The following is a 22,247-nucleotide window of genomic DNA, read 5'->3' on the forward strand; positions in this document are numbered from 1 at the left end:
GACGTCGAGAAGGGCCCACCGCATATTACTGGGGGCGGCAGGACCTCTGTGCGGCCCCCCGCCGCCAGACAGCGGGCCCATCATCAACATATGTAAATGAACATGTAAAATATTTAAATAAACTTACCTGCAGGCGGCCGACCCACTCCGATATTACGGCCACTGTTCATGCTGTGCGCACCTTTGGAACTCCGTACGGAGTTCCGGGTGAGAACCTGGTGGGGAGGGGGGAAGTAATAAAATGTTCAGGGCTGGAGGGGTGGAGGAGCGAGGAAATCTATCTTTATTGTATGTGGGGATGGTGGGAAGGGGTTGAAGGGCAAAATATTGAAGGTTGGGGGGAAAGTTTGGGTATGTAAACAATCAACTGATGGTAATTTCATTGCCTGGATTGACCATTGCGGGGGTGTGTTGGGGAAGGGCCTCCATCACTTATCTTTCAATGTATTAAAAATCTTTTATTTTATACCCTTTAAAAATTAAACTTATTTGTCCAGGCTTAAAGCCCTTTAGAAATGGTGCCTGCGCCGGCACAATGGCGCCAGACGCCATTGCCGGGGACGAGGAGGCCATCCCCTCTACGTCATCGAGGCAGCTGCTCCGCCCACTCTATTTAAATGAGACCCCGCACATAATATTGCGGGGGCTCAGCGATGGCACATCTGCACGGGACGCACAGCGTTCTCAGAGTGCGCCGCCACAAAGTGCGGCTCACTCATAAAATTCAGCTCAATATATTGAAAACATCTTGTTATATTTATATAAATATGTCTTTAATTTTCTTTCTTTTCTCACCTTCCCAGCTGGGTCTTGTATGATGAAAAAGATTATGGTGGCTGCCAGTATGTGTTAGAGGAAGGACACTACCCAGACCTTGATTCCCTGGGATGCCTGTCAACCAAACCAATCCAATCTCTGAAGCCCATCAGAAATGTAAGTGCTTTTTGTAATTCCCTGTAATACTAATCAACATTTGTATGACTGCATTTATTTCACAACCAGCCTGACTGTCCACTGTTAGTTCTGCCTTGACCTGTTCAAATGATATCACCTGTCTTTTTGCGGGGCCAAAACCACCTACTGCTCCAGATTCATTCCTTTTCGCCACCACAAAGCCTTTCTTTCAACTTCCCTTCCCTACCCCTTCTATCATTAACTTGGAAACCAATGCAAGGAGTTCATGGATTTTTCCCTCCAAAACTGGGGCTTTCTGTTCAGCTGCTTCTGCCTCCTTCAGCCATGACCCCTGCCCTCTCCGTACCTGCAATGTTCTATAGTTTTTCACCTATTTCTGGCTGAGCAAACTCATTAGACTGCTTTCCTTTATGTGTTGCACCACCTGCTCCCTTGGTCCCATTCCATCACGCTGCTTAGACTAATGCAGAGGACATTCTATCCCCGGGGTTATTTTCTGACTGTAGGCAATAGTTCCTCTTCCAGGTGATTAGTATTTGTAAATCAGTGTAGTGAGGTTAACCAATTATCCTTCCTTTTAGTTTAATTTGTCCTTTTTTTGTTGCTCAAGGTTAACAACTGTAGCGAAACATCAAATGTGTCTGACTTGTTCTGACAGGACTTTCTTTACAGAACTTTTCCTGCTAATTGTACTATACTTTGGACATTCAGGCCCACAGAATATTCACTGGTTAATGTTTTACTGGCCGAAGTAAATTTACAGATATCACAAGACCTCAGATTATAAGTTTACTAGCTTTTTAAAGTTTTTAAAGTATAAATGGGATGCTTACTTTTCTACGCAAGCCTCCAGGGTCCTATATTGTAAGAAAACTGACCTAAGCAAGCTATCACCATTTTAAATTAGTGGCATACAAAGAATTACAAACTTGGGGCTCATGATAATATATTCTTGGCACGAGGCAGCGATTATTCTTGCCTATCACACTATCCCTTCCCATTTATTGTACAAGCCTCTACAGTAACAAGTGAAAAATATCACTTAGTTATTCCGTGTTGTCTATGGCCAATTCTGAAAGAAACGTTTCCATACTAATTGGTATTTTCCCTTGACGATTCAGTATATGAGACATTTATCACTATTTTGTGGAAAATTCTGCAAGTATCTTCAGTGTTGAGGAGCTCGTGAGAGCAGCAGCAGCGGCATTGACCAGGATTAATGGAGCTTTAGAATTATCAGGCTGGATTTAACCAGCCCTCTGGTGACGGGCCTGGAGTGCGAGTGGGAGCTGTAAAATGACAAGGGAAAGCGGGGGTGGGGGGGGGGGGGGGGCTGGGTGCGGGGTGTAGGTGTGGAGTTCTGTTGTCTTCCTGCTGCCATGCCGTCTTGCCAGCTGCCGGGAAGGTGAAAGATGGGAAAGTAGAGGACAGCTGTCGCACCCAGAGACCAAACTGAGCCACTTAAGTAGCCAATTAAGGGCCTCTTCCCACTGCCATTGGCATTTTAACAGCAGCAGGTGGGCCCTCTGCCACATGGGGAGACCACAGGTGAACCATGGGGGCCTCCCTGTGAGCACAGCAGGGGACCATCCTCTTGGGCACTTTTTGGCTGATGGAGGGACCCCTCAGTGGCAATGGCCACCCCTTCAGCAAACGCCCTTCCCCTCAACAACCACCGCCCCCCCCCCCCACCACCACCACCGTTGCCACTCACAGAGGCCTGCCTGACTAGTCCCAGCACCCCCAGAACCCAATTATTTTGTTGATATCGCAGGGTCCTTCCATGGCGTCCTCTTTTTCCAGTTTCAGTCCCAGCAATTGCCACTGCACGCGGTAGTACTGCTGAGCTGCCAGCCCTCCAATTGGTTGGGCTCCTGGGGTCAGGCATCTGTCCTTTAAAGGGACGGCAGCCTCTACAACAAGTAATTAGTGACCTGGCCCTTGTAAAATGCGGCTGGAGGTCCCGCAAATGGCTGAGGCGGGGTCACCCCCAGCTTTTTGATGTGTTGTCAAAAACCCCAAGGACGCCATGGAAGGACGTTGCCATATCAACAAAGTAATTGGGTTCTGGGGGTCCAGAGAGATTTGGGTCCAGAGATTGATGTCCAGAGAGATTTGGGTGTTCAGGTCCACTGTTCCCTGAAGGTGGCAACGCAGGTAAATAGAGTGGTCAAGAAGGCATACGGCATGCTTTCCTTCATCGGACGGGGTATTGAGTACAAGAGTTGGCAGGTCATGTTACAGTTGTATAGGACTTTGGTTCGGCCACATTTGGAATACTGCATACAGTTCTGGTCGCCACATTATCAAAAGGATGTGGATGCTTTGGAGAGGGTGCAGAGGAGGTTCACCAGGATGTTGCCTGGTATGGAGGGCGCTAGCTATGAAGAGAGGTTGAGTAGATTAGGATTATTTTCATTAGAAAGACGGAGGTTGAGGGGGGACCTGATTGAGGTGTACAAAATCATGAGAGGTATAGACAGGGTGGATAGCAAGAGGCTTTTTCCCAGAGTGGGGGATTCAATTACTAGAGGACACGAGTTCAAAGTGAAAGGGGAAAAGTTTAGGGGGGATATGCGTGGAAAGTTCTTTACGCAGAGGGTGGTGGGTGCCTGGAACGCGTTGCCAATGGAGGTGGTAGATGCGGGCACGATGGCGTCTTTTAAGATGTATCTAGACAGATACATGAATGGGCAGGAAGAAAAGAGATACAGAACCTTAGAAAATAGGCAACATGTTTAGAAAGAGGATCTGGATCGGCGCAGGCTTGGAGGGCCAAAGGGCCTGTTCCTGTGCTGTAATTATCTTTGTTCTTTGTGCTGGGGCCAGGCAAGCAGGCCTCTGTGATGGTGATGGGGGGATGTTGTTGAGGGGAAAGGCGTTTGCTGCAGGGTTGGCCATTGCCACTGAGGGGTCCCTCCATCAAACCCTGAATTCAGCCCATCTTTTCTGGTAGCTGTAAAGTTCCACCTAGTGGTCATGAATGAGTAGAATATTGTGCATTACTGGGCAAATTCTATTAAAGTTTTGTAACAAGTGCACATTGAATTAGAAGTAAAAATAAAATGAAAAGCAAATTAGGAAAACATAGCAACAATGTGCATTGAATAACTCAATCAAAAACTGATGGGACAGTGGATAAAAGTTATTTAATACAGATCCTTAAGGCAAATTAATATTGTTACCTCTCCTTGGGTAAATCCTGCCTAAAGGCTTGTGTGTTAGTTAAATAGCATATCAACCATGACAGTATGATTTTTATGTTTAATACAGTATATCAAAATTCTTCTTAATTCTGCTATGGGCAATATAACAAATAGCCTGGATTTTCCTGTTAACAATGTTGTGATGTTATACCTCCCTTCTTCCATCACTATCGCCTCACTTACATTGAGCATCAATCATAGCCAAAATGGGAGCATCTAGCATTGCGAGACACTAAAGAACAGGTAGAGTTTGATCTAAAGTGTCCAGCAGCTCCATTAAAAAAACTCAGTTAGCTGGGTTTCCCATTGAGAATACCTGTATTTTTGTTCTGCGGAAGAAGAGGAAAAAAGTGAGATGGGAGAGGATGGTCAGGCAGCATCCCTACACCAGAATATAGGCCCTGAAATTCCTTGAAGATTCTACCAGCCTCCCACTGTAACTTTGGTGGGATCACATCCAAAAGAATTTAGCATAGTTTTTGTATTCTGTATTGTTTATCCACATAGAAAAATATTTTTGACATCAGTGAAATGGAACAAAGCTAGTAGGATGGCTAAAATAGGCAGCTCAATGTGTATATTAATATCATCCTGAAGTATTATGATTAGGCCTAATATGGGTATATGTAATTGAATAGGCAATAGCTTCTTGGTGTAATCATTAACTAAAGATGATATCTAAAAAATTGTTTCAGGTTAAGCCTCAAATCCTCTTGATAATGCGTTTTAATTTGGTTAGTAATTACAAATTGTGATATTTGATTACAGAAACTTATTTGATTTTTCTCTAATGTTGACGGGAATAAAGCAATGCAAATATATTCCACAAGATCAAATCAACATGTATTTAATTGCTGCTAATTTATTTGAATGCTAGAAGCTGTCAGATCCTGGTACTTATAGTCCTAACCCAATACAAATTAGCTTTTTACATCAAAATGTAATTCCTTTTTTAAGCAATACAACTGGGAGCATTACAAAGTGAGATTTATATATTTATTTATTAAGTCAGTGCTTCTTTTATTAAAAAAATATAAAAAGATATAAGCTGGATCTGGCAATACTACACAATTGAAACTTCCTTATTTTTAAATAATTAATCCATGAAAGGAAAAAATCAGTATCATTTTACATAAATATTTTTTTAAAAATATATATATATATAAGAAATGTAAGGGTGGGGGTAAATGACCCTTAATTTTACAGTCAGGATTTTGAAAATGACTACTATTACTTTAACACTTGATAGTGGAAGTAAAATCAAAAATTCTATTTTCTAGTAAGAGTACAGCTTAAAATTGGATTTTAATCTCACAGACTACAGTGTGATATTATCATCTGAACATTTAATACACTTTTATCAAATTCCTTTATCTGTTATTTTAAAATAAACATTCATACTCCTCCAGGCCAGACAAATGTCTGTGCCACATGTCTTCTTTTGGATATTCAGGAGCAGCCTAAACAGTCCCTTTATGGACCACTGGTAAGGCTAATCTTCATCCAGTATTGCTGGCTACAGTGAGCACAGCGCATGTGGTTACTTTTAACAATTTATTTTATTTTTTATTTAGAGATACAGCACTGAAACAGGCCCTTCGGCCCACCGAGTCTGTGCCGACCAACAACCACCCATTTATACTAACCCTACAGTAATCCCATATTCCCTGCCACCTACCTACAGTAGGGGCAATTTACAATGGCCAATTTACCTATCAACCTGCAAGTCTTTGGCTGTGGGAGGAAACCCACCCAGCGAAAACCCACGCGGTCACAGAGAGAACTTGCAAACTCCGCAGAGGCAGTACCCAGAATTGAACCCGGGTCCCTGGAGCTGTGAGGCTGCGGTGCTAACCACTGCATCACTGTGCCGCATTTTGTATCATAGTTCATTAAAGAGCAAAACATGCAGTTTGTCATAAAATGATTTCTTTTCATGTCAGATAACTATTTCTTACCAGTAAAAGCAGCATCTGCTCAGTGTGACCCTGTTATTATTTCTTGTTTTAGGATTTTTCCATGCCTTCTATCAGCTTATTTAGCCTTTATTCATTTGAAGGTCAAGAGCTGATTCTTACAGAAGGCACCAGTTGCTTGAAGGACAAGGGGTACTACCAATCTCCGAAGTCAGTCAAGGTGAACAATGGAATGTAAGTAGGCACAAATCACTGAGTGTCTGCAGTTCTAAAGTTTAGAAGGCATATTTATTTCTGTACCTGGGATGAAGAATCCCAGAGAAGGTAGTTGATTCTGGGTCAGTTGACACTGTTAAAAGGGAGCTGCCACGATGTTGGTTGAGCAGAAGGTTTAAAAGTTTTAGAGATATTGGGGTAAATTCATTGAGACCACACCCCCAACATACAACCTCGCACAATGGGAACACCCAATCCTTTAAGTTGCATTCAAATCAAGCAAGGCTGTACAGCAGTAGCACAGCCTCTCTGCACTTAACATACTAACACCGCTGCTTGTTTTTTTTTATCATGGGGAGATAAAGAATGGAATTCAGGGATGAGGGGATCAACAAGAGGGGCAGGAAGTCTATGACAGAATAATTAGGCACAGTCTGTAGGGAAGTGGGCTTGACAGTTCCTGATGTTTCAACTTTCTTATGCAGCCTTGAACTAAACCAAACCATGATAGCATAAAATGGGATTGTTCCGATAAAATGACTGATCTCTCCCAGGTAGAGCTATGCTTGGGCCGAGTAAAAATCAGCGATAGGGCAACATTACTGCAAAGACAATTCTCAGGCCTGCATTCTCTTCAGGCACAGCTCCCTCCTGAACTTACCGTATAAGTTGCTCTTGGGTAAAATTCTGCAATGTAAGCTACTTTCACTTTTTTTTAAACTTATAATTATAAATCAAAATTACAAACTGCAATTTACGTCATCGCTTTTTTGTGTAAACTAACTTATCTGATCTGCCAGCCAAATATAAAATATTAAGATTAAAATAAGTGGGTGAATTATTAGGCTGTCACCCTTGATAAAGATCTATAATGGACTGAAAATTAAACAAAAGTAACCTTTTAAAAAGCAAAAGCAACAGATTTTGTACAGAGGTAAAATACAGCAATGAATATCTCATCTCTGAAATTACCAGTCACGGATTCCTGGCAAGGATGAGGAATGGCCTGGGTACAGTTTACAAATGGGGTGATAGGGTGGGGGTGGTGTGGGGCTTTGCTCTAGGCCAAGGCCCACAAGGATGTGGGTTGCACATTGGACCCTTAGAGGCAGCAGACAGAGGAGACATTCATACAATAGAGTAGAATCAACTTAGAGTAGATTTGAACCCAGGTGTCAGATATAGTAACAAATCACAGAATTTGCAAAACAGGTGGTCATTCGCCCATTATGGTGACAGTTTTTTAAATGGAGCTGCTTACATTAGTCCCATTCTTTGCTTTTTCCCTGTAGCCATTTATGTTCTGACTTTTCAAATGCCTTCTGCTTCAATAGCCTATTGCTTTACTGTTCAGAACCGGTAATAGAAACAGGAAAAAAAGGTGATGAAAGGATGAAGTAATTGTTATGAGATATATATTTATATATAATACAAGATACTGAGTTAACTTATGAGGAGTTCATAAAGACCTTCCTAGTTCTCATAACAGACTTATACGAGTAGCATATAGCTTTGTGAATTTACAAAAAGAATTAGAAAACTACAGAAAATATATCTCAAAAATCTATGATAAGAATTTTGTTTCACACATGTACGGCTGGATTTTGTGTAGGAGGCGGGGCTCCCGTGCCAGGTACAAAAGACGGGGGGATCCCCACCTCTGCACTTTTGTGGCTCCCTGGAGAAATCCTCTGGTGTTATTAAATGTAAGTTTCAGGAGGTGGGATCCCCATTGCTTTAAAGGCAGGGATCCTACCGCCATGAGCTGCCGGCCAATCAGAGGGCCGGCAGCTCAGCAGTGCCATTGGGAACGGTGGCCACTGCCAGTACTGCAAAGGCCTCAGACTCAGGCCCAGCGGCGGAACCCCAGACAAAAGGTAAGTGAGGCAGGGTTGCCTGGGCCGGTCCGCAAGTCCCCGGCAAGGGGGGGCCTGGGGGTTGGTCTTGTGGTCCGGGGGAGGGGAGTCCCGAGGGTCAATTGGTTCCTGGTAGGACCCTCCATGGGTCACAAATTGCCCATGGAGTTGGGCTCCTGCACCCCAAGCCCGCAGGGAGGGCACCTCGTTTTACACAGTGTCCTCTCTGCACGGCGGAGCTGCCCCGCCGCTGGTAAGATCCAAGCAGGGGCGGGAAGAGGCCCCTAATTGACCGTTAATAGGCCACTTAAGGGCCTCAATCGGCCTCTGGGTGGGAAGGCTGTCGTCAACTTATCCCGCCCCCCTGGAAAATCGCTGAGTGACGGGCCCACCACCCCCTTGCCACCCGTCACGATACTCTATGCCTCCAATCCTGCCTCGGAGTGGTGGGGGAGGGCCATAAAATCCTGGTCGTAGTATATTTAAAATTAGAATTTGGAGATATTTTAGTAACTTGTCTGTCAGTCCTATAATCAAACTGTTGCTCTGTAAGGAAAACACTTATCTAGTCTTTCGAGTAAACTGGATAACCTTTCATAATGGTATTTATTTGAAATGAATTCCAAATTAGTATGTTTGCAATAAGCACCTTGAGACCAACAGTTTTGAGAAGTAAATTCACATTGATCAGTTGGCAATAATGCAAGTGTATATGTGACATGGTGAATTCAACATCATCCTTACACAGCAAAGGATCAATACATTAAGTAAGTCTGTTCTATTTTCCCACACCAAATACTAAAAAATATATATTAGATACATTATTTAATTCATTAAGAAAAATAACTCAGCTGTTATCTTACAATTCATCATATATTGTCTGTATATAATCAGATGGATAGCCTATGAACATGCCAACTTTAGAGGAAAGCAGTTACTTTTGGAACATACTGAAATTACCAACTGGAATAAATTCAGCGGATGGAAGACAATTGGCTCAGTTTATCCACTCAGACAGGTAAGTTGTCAAGCTTTTGCAATTTAAAGCTATATGAGACATGAGGATCTATGTCTCTGTATCACCCATCCGTTTGCTTCATGTTTTCCCAAATCTGACCTTGAACTTTTGTTCTTCTAATTCATCATCCATACCAACCAATATCCTCCCAAAAGGAGTTGCTGCCTTCTGCTTTTGATATTGAAGCGAGGAAGGAACATGACAGAGAAGCAGTACTTGCCCAGCCTCTTACAATTTAAAACTGGTCTACTAACAATACAGATAATATGCTAGTTTCAGTTTAATGTAGAATGGGGAAAGCAAACACTCAGGGGCGTTATCCCAATTATCTCACTGTAAAGACAGAAAGTAGCTGTATTAATGAAAATATACTGGGAGAGAAAATTTGCTTCATATTGAACTGGAGGAATTGTGCCGTGGCATGTTGATAGAAGTGTGGAATTCAAAGACACATCAGGTTGGCAAGTGGGGAAAAACTAGGCTGCATGTTAGATATCTGCCTTAAGCATTCCTATCACCACTGTACACAGTACACAGGGCACCTGCTAATACTGAGCCCTTCAAATAGGGAATAAACAATGGCATGTAGGTTAGGAAAAGTAACATCTTGATTTTCATACAACACAAGTCTGAAGAAGGGTCACTGACCTGAAATGTTAACTCTGCTTCTCTCTCCACAGATGCTGCCAGACCTGCTGAGTATTTCCAGCATTTCTTATTTTTATTACATAAATTGAGTTGCTTACAAATTCAATCAATTTCAAAAGATACTACTGAGATGCACCATTTCTTCATTACATCCATAAAAAAACAGCAAAGATCTCGGCTTCTTTCAAAGTTATGCGGCTTTAAAAATTTAAGTCTATTATTTTCCTGTGAAGTATATGAAGGTATATAATATACTACAGAGAGGAACAGATATGAGAAATAGAGTCCCAGTCAAATATAAGGATACTACTGAGATGCACCATTTCTTCATTACATCCATAAAAAAACAGCAAAGATCTAGGCTTCTTTCAAAGTGACTGTGGCTTTCCTCAAGGAAGGAACCCATAGGATTGGGTTCTGAGGCCACAAAGAGATGAGTTCTCCCAAAACAAAGAATTCTGAAGGTAACCAGTGCCCTGTACTCAATTCAATGTCACACATTGTGACTAAAGAAATGGTGAAAAGTTGCCCTGCCTCTTGAGGGGATGGTCTGTCAACACTGGACATTGCAGATCATTCACCCCAGTCTTGCCTAAAAAATCCAGCACCTGATTGTGTGGTTTGATAAGCAAAATCAAGTTGGCTTATCTTAATCTGCACCACTGGGATTTAGCAGATGCCTAGAAAACTGATGAAGGTAGAGTGGAACCATTAGCGAAACAATGATAGGGTATATCCTCCATTTTTCTAATCTCTGCCCTTCCTCTAATCTCTTCCTCTGCACCATCCTTCCCCCGACTTACGTTTCAGTGGCAGAAGCATCAACTGTTTTGGCCCATACTCGAACTCTTGTCCTAAACCCTTTACCTGTTATCTCTATCCCTTCCATTTTAAGCCTCAAAACCTATCCTTCGATCATTGCATTTCTTTTCTTTACTGAAAGGCAGAGAATATATCTGCACTATGCTTTCAAGATGGCTCCTGTGCTGGAAGCTCCCTAGGAAGCTCCCTTGCTGTTCAACTCTATCCATGGCCATCTGCTCCCATCCCTAACGTTTTCTCCCCCAATCTGCCCTCTTAAACTGTTTAAATTCCCCTGGCTCTTTAAATCAGTTCATTTTAGCCCTATCTAAAAGTTAACAGTTAGTTTAGTGTATGTTACCTGGGCCCACTGCCCTCCCCCAGCCACACCTGCTCTTTGTTTTCTCAATGAAATTGATCCGGATGAAACTGACGAGAACAGCTGCCGATACTTTAATCTCCGATCCTGCTGTCTTCACAGTCCAGAGTGTCTGCAGCCACGGCATGCGGTAAGTCCATTGAGGTGAAGAAGGAGCTGCGGGACCCGAGAGAAGTCCTGTGAAAAGGTGCCCCGAACACCCAAAACATCCACGAACGGCCCCCCCGGCCGCAACTTCAAAGCGCCCGCGGGAGATGGCTCGGAGAGCATCTGCAGCGCACTGTCGGCAATGCTGCATGCCTTTATTTAAACCACTGCAAAAAAAAAACCCTTAACAAATGTAATCACCTCTAAGTCTGCCAAATGATGCTTCACCTCCCGAAGGACATGGATGAGCTTTCCGGACGTCGATGGTAGGCACTGAGGAAATGGCTTATTACCTGCACCAGATTCCACCCCCCCTCCCCCCCCCCCCCACCCCCGTCCCCTTCCCTGCTCCACCCTCTCAGCTCACCCCCTCACAACCCCGTCCCAGCCCGCCCCCCCCCTCGCACCATCTTCACCCCGCACCCCCTTCCCCTGCACCCCCCCCCACCCCCTCCCTCTACCCCTCCCCCTTGCATCCCCTCCTCCCACCGGCACCATCCTACACCTGTGTAGGGGCCCCAACAACCCCACTGCCTTGTGGGCGTCTCGGGAGAGACCAAGGCTAAGGGAGTAAACCCTAACAGAAAATCCGGAGCGGAACCCCGTAGGCGGTCATGTGTCACCTTTGGCATGTTTCCGGCAGTTCCTGCAGCCATACTGGTGCCAAACGTCGTGTCCTGCACTCCTTTGGACCCCACCAGAAAGGCCGAGAGGGGGGTTTTGACGACTGGGCAACTCTCAACCTCCATAAATTTGCCCAGGCATGCGCCATGGAGAGGTCACTCCATAGTTGCCTCACAGCGACTGAAACAACACGGAAGGCAGCAGTTACGGGTTATAAGTCCAGATAAATTGGCGTAGAAACTGGGCGCCACGGGTTGCCTTTGTCGGTGGGAGAGGTCATTGCACCTCACTGGACAGCTACCGCCCGCCTCAAACCGGGCAGCCCCCGGTCAATAAGGTTCTGTCCCGCCACAGTCTGCCTGCTTCAATGGGTGCTTGGAGCTCAGGGTCATTGCCCGAAAGGTGGACTGATACACCGCACCAAACAACATGGAAAAAGGAAAGAAGGTACCAGCCCTTCGCTTTGCAAGCTGGAACGTCAGAACTATGTGTCCTGGCCTGTCGGAAGACCTTACACAAATCAACGATTCTCGGAAGACCGCCATCATTAACAACGAGCTCAGTAGACTCAATGTGGACATTGCAGCACTTCAGGAGACTTGCCTCCCCGCGAGTGGCTCTCTAGCAGAGCAAGACTACACCTTCTTCTGGCAGGGCAGGGATCCTGAAGAACCAAGACAGCATGGAGTGGGCTTCGCCATCAGAAACTCCTTGCTCAGCATGATAGAGCCTCCCTCAAATGGCTCGGAACGCATACTGTCCATCCGACTGCTCACCACCTCTGGTCCAGTACACCTACTCAGCATCTATGCTCCAACACTCTGTTCCGCACCTGAAGCTAAAGACCAGTTCTATGAACAACTCCATAACATCATTAGCAGCATCCCCAACACCGAACACCTATTCCTGCTGGGGGACTTTAATGCCAGGGTTGGGGCCGACCATGACTCATGGCCCTCCTGCCTTGGGCGCTATGGCGTTGGAAGGATGAATGAGAACGGGCAGAGACTGCTTGAGTTGTGTACCTATCATAACCTCTGCATCACCAACTCGTTCTTTCACACTAAACCCTGTCACCAGGTTTCATGGAGGCACCCAAGATCACGTCGTTGGCACCAGCTAGACCTCATTGTCACAAGGCGAGCCGCCTTAAACAGTGTTCAAATCACACGCAGCTTCCACAGTGCGGACTGCGACACCGACCACTCCCTGGTGTGCAGCAAGGTTAGACTCAGACCAAAGAAGTTGCATCATTCCAAGCAGAAGGGCCACCCGCGCATCAACACGAGCAGAATTTCTCACCCACAGCTGTTACAAAAATTTCTAAATTCACTTGTAACAGCCCTTCAAAACACTCCCACAGGGGATGCTGAGACCAAGTGGGCCCACATCAGAGACGCCATCTATGAGTCAGCTTTGACCACCTACGGCAAAAGTGCGAAGAGAAATGCAGACTGGTTTCAATCTCATAATGAAGAGCTGGAACCTGTCATAGCCGCTAAGCGCATTGCACTTTTGAACTACAAGAAAGCCCCCAGCGATTTAACATCCGCAGCACTTAAAGCAGCCAGAAGTACTGCACAAAGAACAGCTAGGCGTTGCGCAAACGACTACTGGCAACACCTATGCAGTCATATTCAGCTGGCCTCAGACACCGGAAACATCAGAGGAATGTATGATGGCATGAAGAGAGCTCTTGGGCCAACCATCAAGAAGATCACCCCCCTCAAATCTAAATCGGGGGACATAATCACTGACCAACGCAAACAGATGGACCGCTGGGTTGAGCACTACCTAGAACTGTACTCCAGGGAGAATGCTGTCACTGAGACTGCCCTCAATGCAGCCCAGCCTCTACCAGTCATGGATGAGCTGGACATACAGCCAACCAAATCGGAACTCAGTGATGCCATTGATTCCCTAGCCAGCGGAAAAGCCCCTGGGAAGGACAGCATTACCCCTGAAATAATCAAGAGTGCCAAGCCTGCTATACTCTCAGCACTACATGAACTGCTATGCCTGTGCTGGGACGAGGGAGCAGTACCCCAGGACATGCGCGATGCCAACATCATCACCCTCTATAAAAACAAAGGTGACCGCAGTGACTGCAACAACTACCGTGGAATCTCCCTGCTCAGCATAGTGGGGAAAGTCTTTGCTCGAGTCGCTCTGAACAGGCTCCAGAAGCTGGCCGAGCGCGTCTACCCTGAGGCACAGTGTGGCTTTCGTGCAGAGAGATCGACTATTGACATGCTGTTCTCCCTTCGTCAGATACAGGAGAAATGCCGTGAACAACAGATGCCCCTCTACATTGCTTTCATTGATCTCACCAAAGCCTTTGACCTCGTCAGCAGACGTGGTCTCTTCAGACTACTAGAAAAGATCGGATGTCCACCAAAGCTACTAAGTATCATCACCTCATTCCATGACAATATGAAAGGCACAATTCAACATGGTGGCTCCTCATCAGAGCCCTTTCCTATCCTGAGTGGTGTGAAACAGGGCTGTGTTCTCGCACCCACACTTTTTGGGATTTTCTTCTCCCTGCTGCTTTCACATGCGTTCAAATCCTCTGAAGAAGGAATTTTCCTCCACACAAGATCAGGGGGCAGGTTGTTCAACCTTGCCCGTCTAAGAGCGAAGTCCAAAGTACGGAAAGTCCTCATCAGAGAACTCCTCTTTGCTGACGATGCTGCTTTAACATCTCACACTGAAGAATGCCTGCAGAGTCTCATCGACAGGTTTGCGTCTGCCTGCAATGAATTTGGCCTAACCATCAGCCTCAAGAAAACGAACATCATGGGGCAGGATGTCAGAAATGCTCCATCCATCAATATTGGCGACCACGCTCTGGAAGTGGTTCAAGAGTTCACCTACCTAGGCTCAACTATCACCAGTAACCTGTCTCTAGATGCAGAAATCAACAAGCGCATGGGTAGGCTTCCACTGCTATGTTCAGACTGGCCAAGAGAGTGTGGGAAAATGGCGCACTGACACGGAACACAAAAGTCCGAGTGTATCAGGCCTGTGTCCTCAGTACCTTGCTCTACGGCAGCGAGGCCTGGACAACGTATGCCAGCCAAGAGCGACGTCTCAATTCATTCCATCTTCGCTGCCTTCGGAGAATACTTGGCATCAGGTGGCAGGACTATATCTCCAACACAGAAGTCCTTGAAGCGGCCAACATCCCCAGCTTATACACACTACTGAGTCAGCGGCGCTTGAGATGGCTTGGCCATGTGAGCCGCATGGAAGATGGCAGGATCCCCAAAGACACATTGTACAGCGAGCTCGCCACTGGTATCAGAGCTACCGGCCGTCCATGTCTCCGTTATAAAGACGTCTGCAAACGCGACATGAAATCGTGTGACATTGATCACAAGTCGTGGGAGTCAGTTGCCAGCATTCGCCAGAGCTGGCGGGCAGCCATAAAGACAGGGCTAAATTGTGGCGAGTCGAAGAGACTTAGTAGTTGGCAGGAAAAAAGACAGAGGCGCAAGGGGAGAGCCAACTGTGCAACAGCCCCAACAAACAAATTTCTCTGCAGCACCTGTGGAAGAGCCTGTCACTCCAGAATTGGCCTTTATAGCCACTCCAGGCGCTGCTTCACAAACCACTGACCACCTCCAGGCGCGTATCCATTGTCTCTCGAGATAAGGAGGCCCAAAAAGAAAAAAAAGAATATCTGCACTGAAAAAAAATCAGATATATTCATTTTGATTTGGAAAAGTGGGGTGGAAGGGTGAAACTAGTGGATCTATAATGGCAAAGGAAGAAGGAGTGCTTCTATGAAGGGATGGGTAAAGAATTGGTTCTGTGAAGCAGAAAGAACTGTTTCTATGCAGAGTGAGGAAGAAAAAGAACACCTCTAAAATGAGAGGAAGGTTTTATAAATGCATTATGAAGCTGGATATGTGTTTTTATGTAAACTGTCTAAATTTATTTAATACATTCTCCAAACCTTACTCCTGGATGACACAATGGATAAAGTTCTATTCGTTAATGCCTGATTGATAGCAATACAAAGTTAAATGCAGACAGAATTCTCAATTATAATTTCAGAACAATAACAATGTTTACTAACAACTGCACCCACCTGTTTTTGTTCCATTAGCCTAGAGTCTACTTCCGAATCAAAAACAAGGCCACAGGAGAGTTTCTAACAGTTAGTGGAGATCATGTGGGATCTATATTATCTGTCTGTCCTTACAATGGTAAAACTACACAGATGTGGTTTTATTGTGATGGACTTATTTCATCCAAGGTAATGTATCTGTAATTCTCTGAAAACATATGTAATGCTCTGAGATGAATTGTACATTAGAGAAATACTTTTGACTTAGTGGAAAAAAGTTGATTGGCTGCTGAAATAGTTAAGCAAACAATGTAATGTTATGTGTGTTGATAGCTGGAAACTATCTGCAGCTATGCAAAGACTATGGCAAGTGGGCTGTTAACACAAGCTTGGTATGGTCTGTAGAATTACAAAAAGTTTATGGCACAGAAACGGGCCACTTGGCCCATCGTGTCTGCGCCAGCTGAAAAATGAGCCACCCAGCCTAATCCCACCTTCCAGCATTTGGTCTGTAGCCCTGCAGGTAAGGCTACGCCAGCCAATTGCTTTTGTAATTCTATCGATTACTTAAATGATTAAAATTGGCCAAGCAACATTAAATTATAAAGCAGCAAAATTTAATGATTAAATCTAGATTCAATGGGCTGAATTTTACCATCCCTCCGACATCGGGGGTTATGGCGGAGGGGGGCCCTGGAAAATTCTGCCGGGAGAGGCCCACCTCGACCCCTGTACCAAGGCGGCCCCATTTTACTGGTGGTGGTGAGGCCTCGGTGCGGCAGGGCCTTCTTTTACATTGCAAAATGTACTCAAATAAGCGTAAACAAACCTACCTAGACCTGGCGGCCATCACACGCCAATATTCTGGGCAGTGGCCGGAAGTCCCGTGCCTTCGGATCCTCGTTTGGGGAACTGAGGCGAGACACTGGTGGGAAGGAGGGGGAGGAGTGTAATTCTCAGGGCAGGGGTGGGGGGAGTAGGGAACAGTCTTTTGATTTGTGGGGGGCTGGTGGGAACGGGTTAAGGTTTAAAGTTAATAACGTTCATTGGGGGGGGGGGGGAGGCCAGAATCTGCATAAAAGTTCTTTTGGGGGGGAATGGGCAATTATAAATTGATTATGCCTTGGAGGTGTGGGTGAGGGTAGTGAAAATGTTACATGTATAACTTTAATTTTGAACATCTCTTCCCTTTAAAAATTCAAATGCTAGTGAAGGGCTTGAAGCCCTTTAAAAATGGTGCCGGTGCCTGCGCGATGGCCCTAGACACCATTGCCTGGGACAGAGTGGCCATCCCCTCTATGTCATTGGGGGCAGCTGCTCCGCCCCTCCATTTAAATGAGCACCCGCACAAAATATCACGGGAGCTCAGTGGCGGCCTCTCCGTGCAGGCGGACCGCCAACATCAAAGAGCGCCATCGCGATTTGCGGCACACTTATAAAATTCAGCCCAATATGTTATGCAGCAACATTAATCTGTTACTGTTGCCCTGAACGATGTCCAGCTGGTTTGGACTGGGTATTTTACCTAACACACATGATAATCACCCAGCTAATATATACATTGTATTTCAGGTTTTCTTTTTCTGCTGTCTCCTGCAAATTATTTAAAAAATGTTTAAATACGCATTGAGTAACTTTACCAATTTACTTGATAAATTGATTCAAAGCTATTGAATTAATTGTATAAATATTTACCTCATACTTCCTGCAAACACTTGTTCATTATTTTTAAGTTTTCTTGAAGCAGCAAGGGAATCATTCCCTTAATGTAGTTGTCCACTCTCCCTTTTTATTGAAATTAAGTACTGATGGGGTCACGATACTAAGCCTATTAATAGCAGCCTATTAAAAGCAGAACTAAGAAGGGGACAGACACTAGTAGAGGAGGATACATCTACTTTATATCATAAAAATGATTTATGACAACAAGTTAAGTGACCATGAGACTAATGTAAAGGATATTTAGAAGATTCAAAGATATCTGGGTGAATTGGCTCAGAAATGCCAGATGGATTTTAATCTGTATAAGTAACAAAAAAGGGCTTTTGTATTTATATAGCACCTTTAATGATAAAACATCCCAAGGCACTTCTCATGAGCATTATAAAGCAAAATTTGACAGAGTGACATAAGAGGAGCTTGGTCAAAGAGGTAGATTTTGAGGCACTTCTTAAAGGAGGAAAGAGAGGTAATGAGGTGAAGAGATTTAGGGAGAGAATTCCAGAGCTTAGGGTTTTGACAGCTGAAGGCATGATCACCAATGATGGACTGATTAAAACCAGGGATTCTCAGGAAGCCATAATTAGAGGAGCACAGATATTAAGGAGTGTTGTGGGGCTGGAGGAGGTTATTTGACTGGGTGGCACTAGGCCAGCGAGACCAGGAGTGATGGGTGAACGGGACTTGGTGCAAATTAGGCCATGGGCAGTAGAGTATTGGATGACTTCAAATTTATGGAGAGTAAAACGTGGGAGGCCAGCTGGGAGTACAAGCAAATTGTCAAGTCTAGAGGTAACAAAGGCATGTAAAAGGCACAAAATGTAAAACAATGCACATTAGAAGAGGAAATATAAAAGTTGGATACATAATGACCAGTTCCTATTTTGGGTTTACTATTACAAAATGCGAAGAATCAAGAGATTAGGACTGATTATTGACCACTCACGAGTATCTAGCCAATGTGAATCAGTTAACAACATGGGTGATCAAATACGAGGATGTTCCTCGAGAGCACCTGAATAAAAATTGAACAGATTACTGTATAACTCATTTGTTTTTTTAAAAAAAGTAGTATTTTAAAAATTGAGCACCACACCTTCAATAAGTTTTTATGCATCAGAAAAAGTTCCCTCAGTACTGCACTGGATTGTCAGCCTAGATTTTGTCTATGGAGTGGGGCTTGAACCCATCATCTGGCTCAAAGGTGAGAGGTGCTACTACCACTGAGCCACACCTGATAGCCATTATGGTTTTGGATTAACAAGCGGGAGGTTATGAATTCAAATCCCGCTGAGGCAAATTGTGAAACTGAATTCAATAAATCTAGTAATTTGCTACCAGCACCAGAAAAGTGATCATGTAAAGGTGCCAAACTACCATTAAAAAACCAATTGGTTGACTAATGTCCTCAGGGAAAGGATCCACTTAGTCCAGCCAGTCTACAGGTGGCTCAAAACCCACAATATGTGAGTTGATGCTTAATGCCCTCTGAAGTAGCTTACCAAACCACTTACGTGTAAAACTACTACAATACAAAAGAACAAGAAAGATGGTCAATGACCCAGGCTTCACATAAACCAAGTTGATCCTGCAAAGTCCTTCTCACCAGCATCTGAGAACTATTGGAAGAGCTGTCTCATAGACTAGTCAAGCAATAACTAGTTCCGAGAACAAAATTTTAAAACGTCAAATTAAACAAAATGCAATCACATACAGACACTACGGCCTGCATTTTATCAGCGGGCCACTGGCGGCCTTCCAACAAGAACTGCTTCCGCAGAGCCCCCGCGATAATAGGCACTGGGGCTCACTTAAATGGAGGGAGCGGAGCGGCCGCCCTTGATGATGTAGAGGGGGCATCTGCCGCGTCCCTGGCAACGGCGTCCAGCACCACCGCCATTTTTAAAGGTCTTCAAGCACTTAGATGAAATTATAATATTTAAAGGGGAATTTGTGTACATTTGTTATTAAAATTTTATTATAACCTGGAGGCCCTTTCAAACCCCCGCCCCCACCCCAATGTCTGTTTTAGGGCCACCGACCCTGAATAAACTCTATTGCCATGTGAACATCACCACCCCAACCTCGTAACATTTGCCATTCAACTCCTTCCCACCATCCCCACAGCCAATAAAAAGTGTTTTCCCCATTCCCCCATCCCTCCTGCCCTGAAATATGCCCTCCTCCCTACCAGTGTCTCGCCTCGGAGCTCCGCTCGGAGTTCCGAAAGCACGTGAGTTGTGGCCGGCGCTCATAATATTGCCATGGGATGGCAATCCAGGTAAATTCATTTATTTTAATGTATTTTAATACTGAAATGAAGGCCCCGCTGCTTGGTGACGGGGGGGTGGCACCAAGGCCTCGCCGCCGGCGGAAATATGCAGCAGGGCCTTATCGGCATCATGGGTCGTGGCGGGCCTCTCCTGCAAGTATTTTACCCTTCCTGGCACCATCCATGGCGTTGAGGGGCTGGTAAAATCCAGCCCTATATATGAATACAGAAGGAATATATTATACAATAAACTACCAGCATTGCTTAAAAAAAAAGCTATACTGATTTTTCACCCAATAACCTAAATTAATTTAACCTTAATTATCTTACAAATGTCATACTCCATTCTGCTTACAGGCTAACTATGCGTGCATTGATGCCATCTGTGGTCAAAGGAAGGCTGGAACAAAAGTAAATCTTTGGCCAAAGCATGGGCGTACTCATCAGAAATGGAACATTAACAGGGATGGAACTATTTCTTCTTTTCTAGATTTCAACCTGCGACTAGATATTAAAGGTAATACATATTCGTCTATTTAAAGAAACAGGAACTCGATTTTCCACCTCATCTGAATTTGAAGAATGTAAAATCTGAAGAAAATACTGGATAATTTCCATTATAACAGTGACAGAAACACCACTCAATCTAATTTGCTTAAAATCCAGACTGCAGTTATTATGCTATTTTCATATCAATGCAAAAAAATTGTCAAGTACACATCAAAACAGAAATGGCAGCATAGCTTGGGAGAAGTTTCCTGAGCGCAGTAAAGCCAAGCAGTGCACAATCCTCTCTAAGATGCCGCCTCACACTCTTTAGCGGAGTACAACTCCAAGATTTGTAAAGACAGATTTAAAAAGCATTCACTAAGTCTGTTGGAAACTTTATCAATTCAGCATCAAATCTTTTTATTACAGGAAATCAAACACTGCCACCTGTTTTTTTCCTAACTTTTAAAAAATAACTGCCTGGAAATGGAATTCTGCAGATGCATGTGCACACAGATATGCAGAGTTCTCTCCTGCCAAACATATCAGGATTACTTTTGACTTGTTTTTTGTAGGACTAAACTGAAAATCGCTCAAGAGGTTATCTCATCAGTGGCCCCAGAAACACAATTATGTCCTAAGACGACAAATTAGTGGCATTCCTCAAAGGGTTAAAAAATAAGTTGAGACGCTTACAAAGCAACTTCTAGATGAAAAAAACTTCCACCTTCATAACTGAGAAGCCATGAGCTAACCTAGTATTGCATTTCATTATGCACCAACGCAATTTTAATACTTCTAGTTTTTGTATTGTTTTTCAGGTGGTAGTTTCTATGACAAGGACCGCATCATCTTAAACCTGCCAGAAGAACAAAAACAGACACAGTTCTGGGACATTGAAGTGCTGATATGAGAAAGACAAGTATGAAAAGGAAAATTCTGAAATATTGTTTGGATGGATCAATCAAGGCAATGCAAACTATTGTCATGAAAAGCACAATAAGATCCTGGATGCCTTTATGATTTATACAGTTTGTCTTCAAGCCAAATAATCACAATTCAAGCAGCACTGTTGATTGCAATTAAACTCGGCCAGACTATGAAAAGTGCTCAATTGAGAGAAAACAATCACATTTCTACTTGCTCATTCCCCATTAGGAGACTAGCAGTTAGAAATTACAGTTTTAGTCAGACATATGAAGCTTTGTCATTCTCCACATTGCAACCTGCCAGAACCATCTAGAACAGTTCATGGACGTTCCCTCAAGTCCAGCGATATTTGAAGCCTCATTACTTTGCAACCTATTAATACTAGGTTCCAATGGAAGGCAGTGTAATCCAAGCAGAATTTACTAAGCTCCAAAACAAAAAAGTCTGTATTTAAAAATACACAGCTCATTGTATCAGCACAAAAACCTGATGCATTGACAAACTGATCTTTGTGTACTTTGCTATTTAACTCTTTGCTTATTGAGAGGGTTGTTACTAATTTTTTTTTTTAATAGTCACAACTTCAAATAATGAAGCTTATAACAATAAAGATGACTTGTAGTGATTTTTTAAATTATTGTAAATGAGTAAAAATATGTATTTGCATCTTTGTTGGATTAAAGCAGCAGAAAAATACATTTTCCAGGAAGTTTGTCTGCACTTCATACTTTTAGAACTGACGGACACAGGGAATAATGGGAGCTGCTTTATGGTTTTTGTTCAAAACTGGCTAAAATCCATAGCTGGGCAGAAGAAATGTATACAAAGCTACTTAAACACTGACTTAGTGACCAAGTACTTAAGTATTAACAAAAGATAAATAAAAAATGGATCTCTTGGGCTGTTGTATTAAAACATTACCAGGAAGCCTTTCTGATTTTCTTGGCTAAACAGTCATCAAGGCAGAGCTGTAATATTTCTCAGAATTGACCAGTCAACAAATTCAAATTAAATATGGCCTCTGTGTGAAATATGA

At 43.9% G+C, this 22,247-nt stretch overlaps 1 protein-coding gene across 1 annotated transcript in view; it reads left to right on the forward strand.

Moving 5' to 3' along the window:
* LOC137374186 (beta/gamma crystallin domain-containing protein 3-like) overlaps nt 1-21,720 on the forward strand; it is a 43,144-nt gene extending 21,424 nt beyond the window's left edge. The window contains exons 6-11 of the mRNA XM_068039973.1: nt 804-933; nt 6,132-6,271; nt 9,004-9,127; nt 15,841-15,990; nt 20,150-20,309; nt 21,103-21,720. Of these exons, the coding sequence (XP_067896074.1) occupies nt 804-933; nt 6,132-6,271; nt 9,004-9,127; nt 15,841-15,990; nt 20,150-20,309; nt 21,103-21,194 (796 nt within the window). The 3' untranslated portion in view covers nt 21,195-21,720. The remainder of the gene's footprint in view (nt 1-803; nt 934-6,131; nt 6,272-9,003; nt 9,128-15,840; nt 15,991-20,149; nt 20,310-21,102) is intronic.
* The last annotated feature ends 527 nt before the right edge of the window (nt 21,721-22,247 follow it).

Source organism: Heterodontus francisci, chromosome 10 (assembly GCF_036365525.1).
Source record: "Heterodontus francisci isolate sHetFra1 chromosome 10, sHetFra1.hap1, whole genome shotgun sequence".
Lineage (NCBI taxonomy): Eukaryota > Metazoa > Chordata > Chondrichthyes > Heterodontiformes > Heterodontidae > Heterodontus > Heterodontus francisci.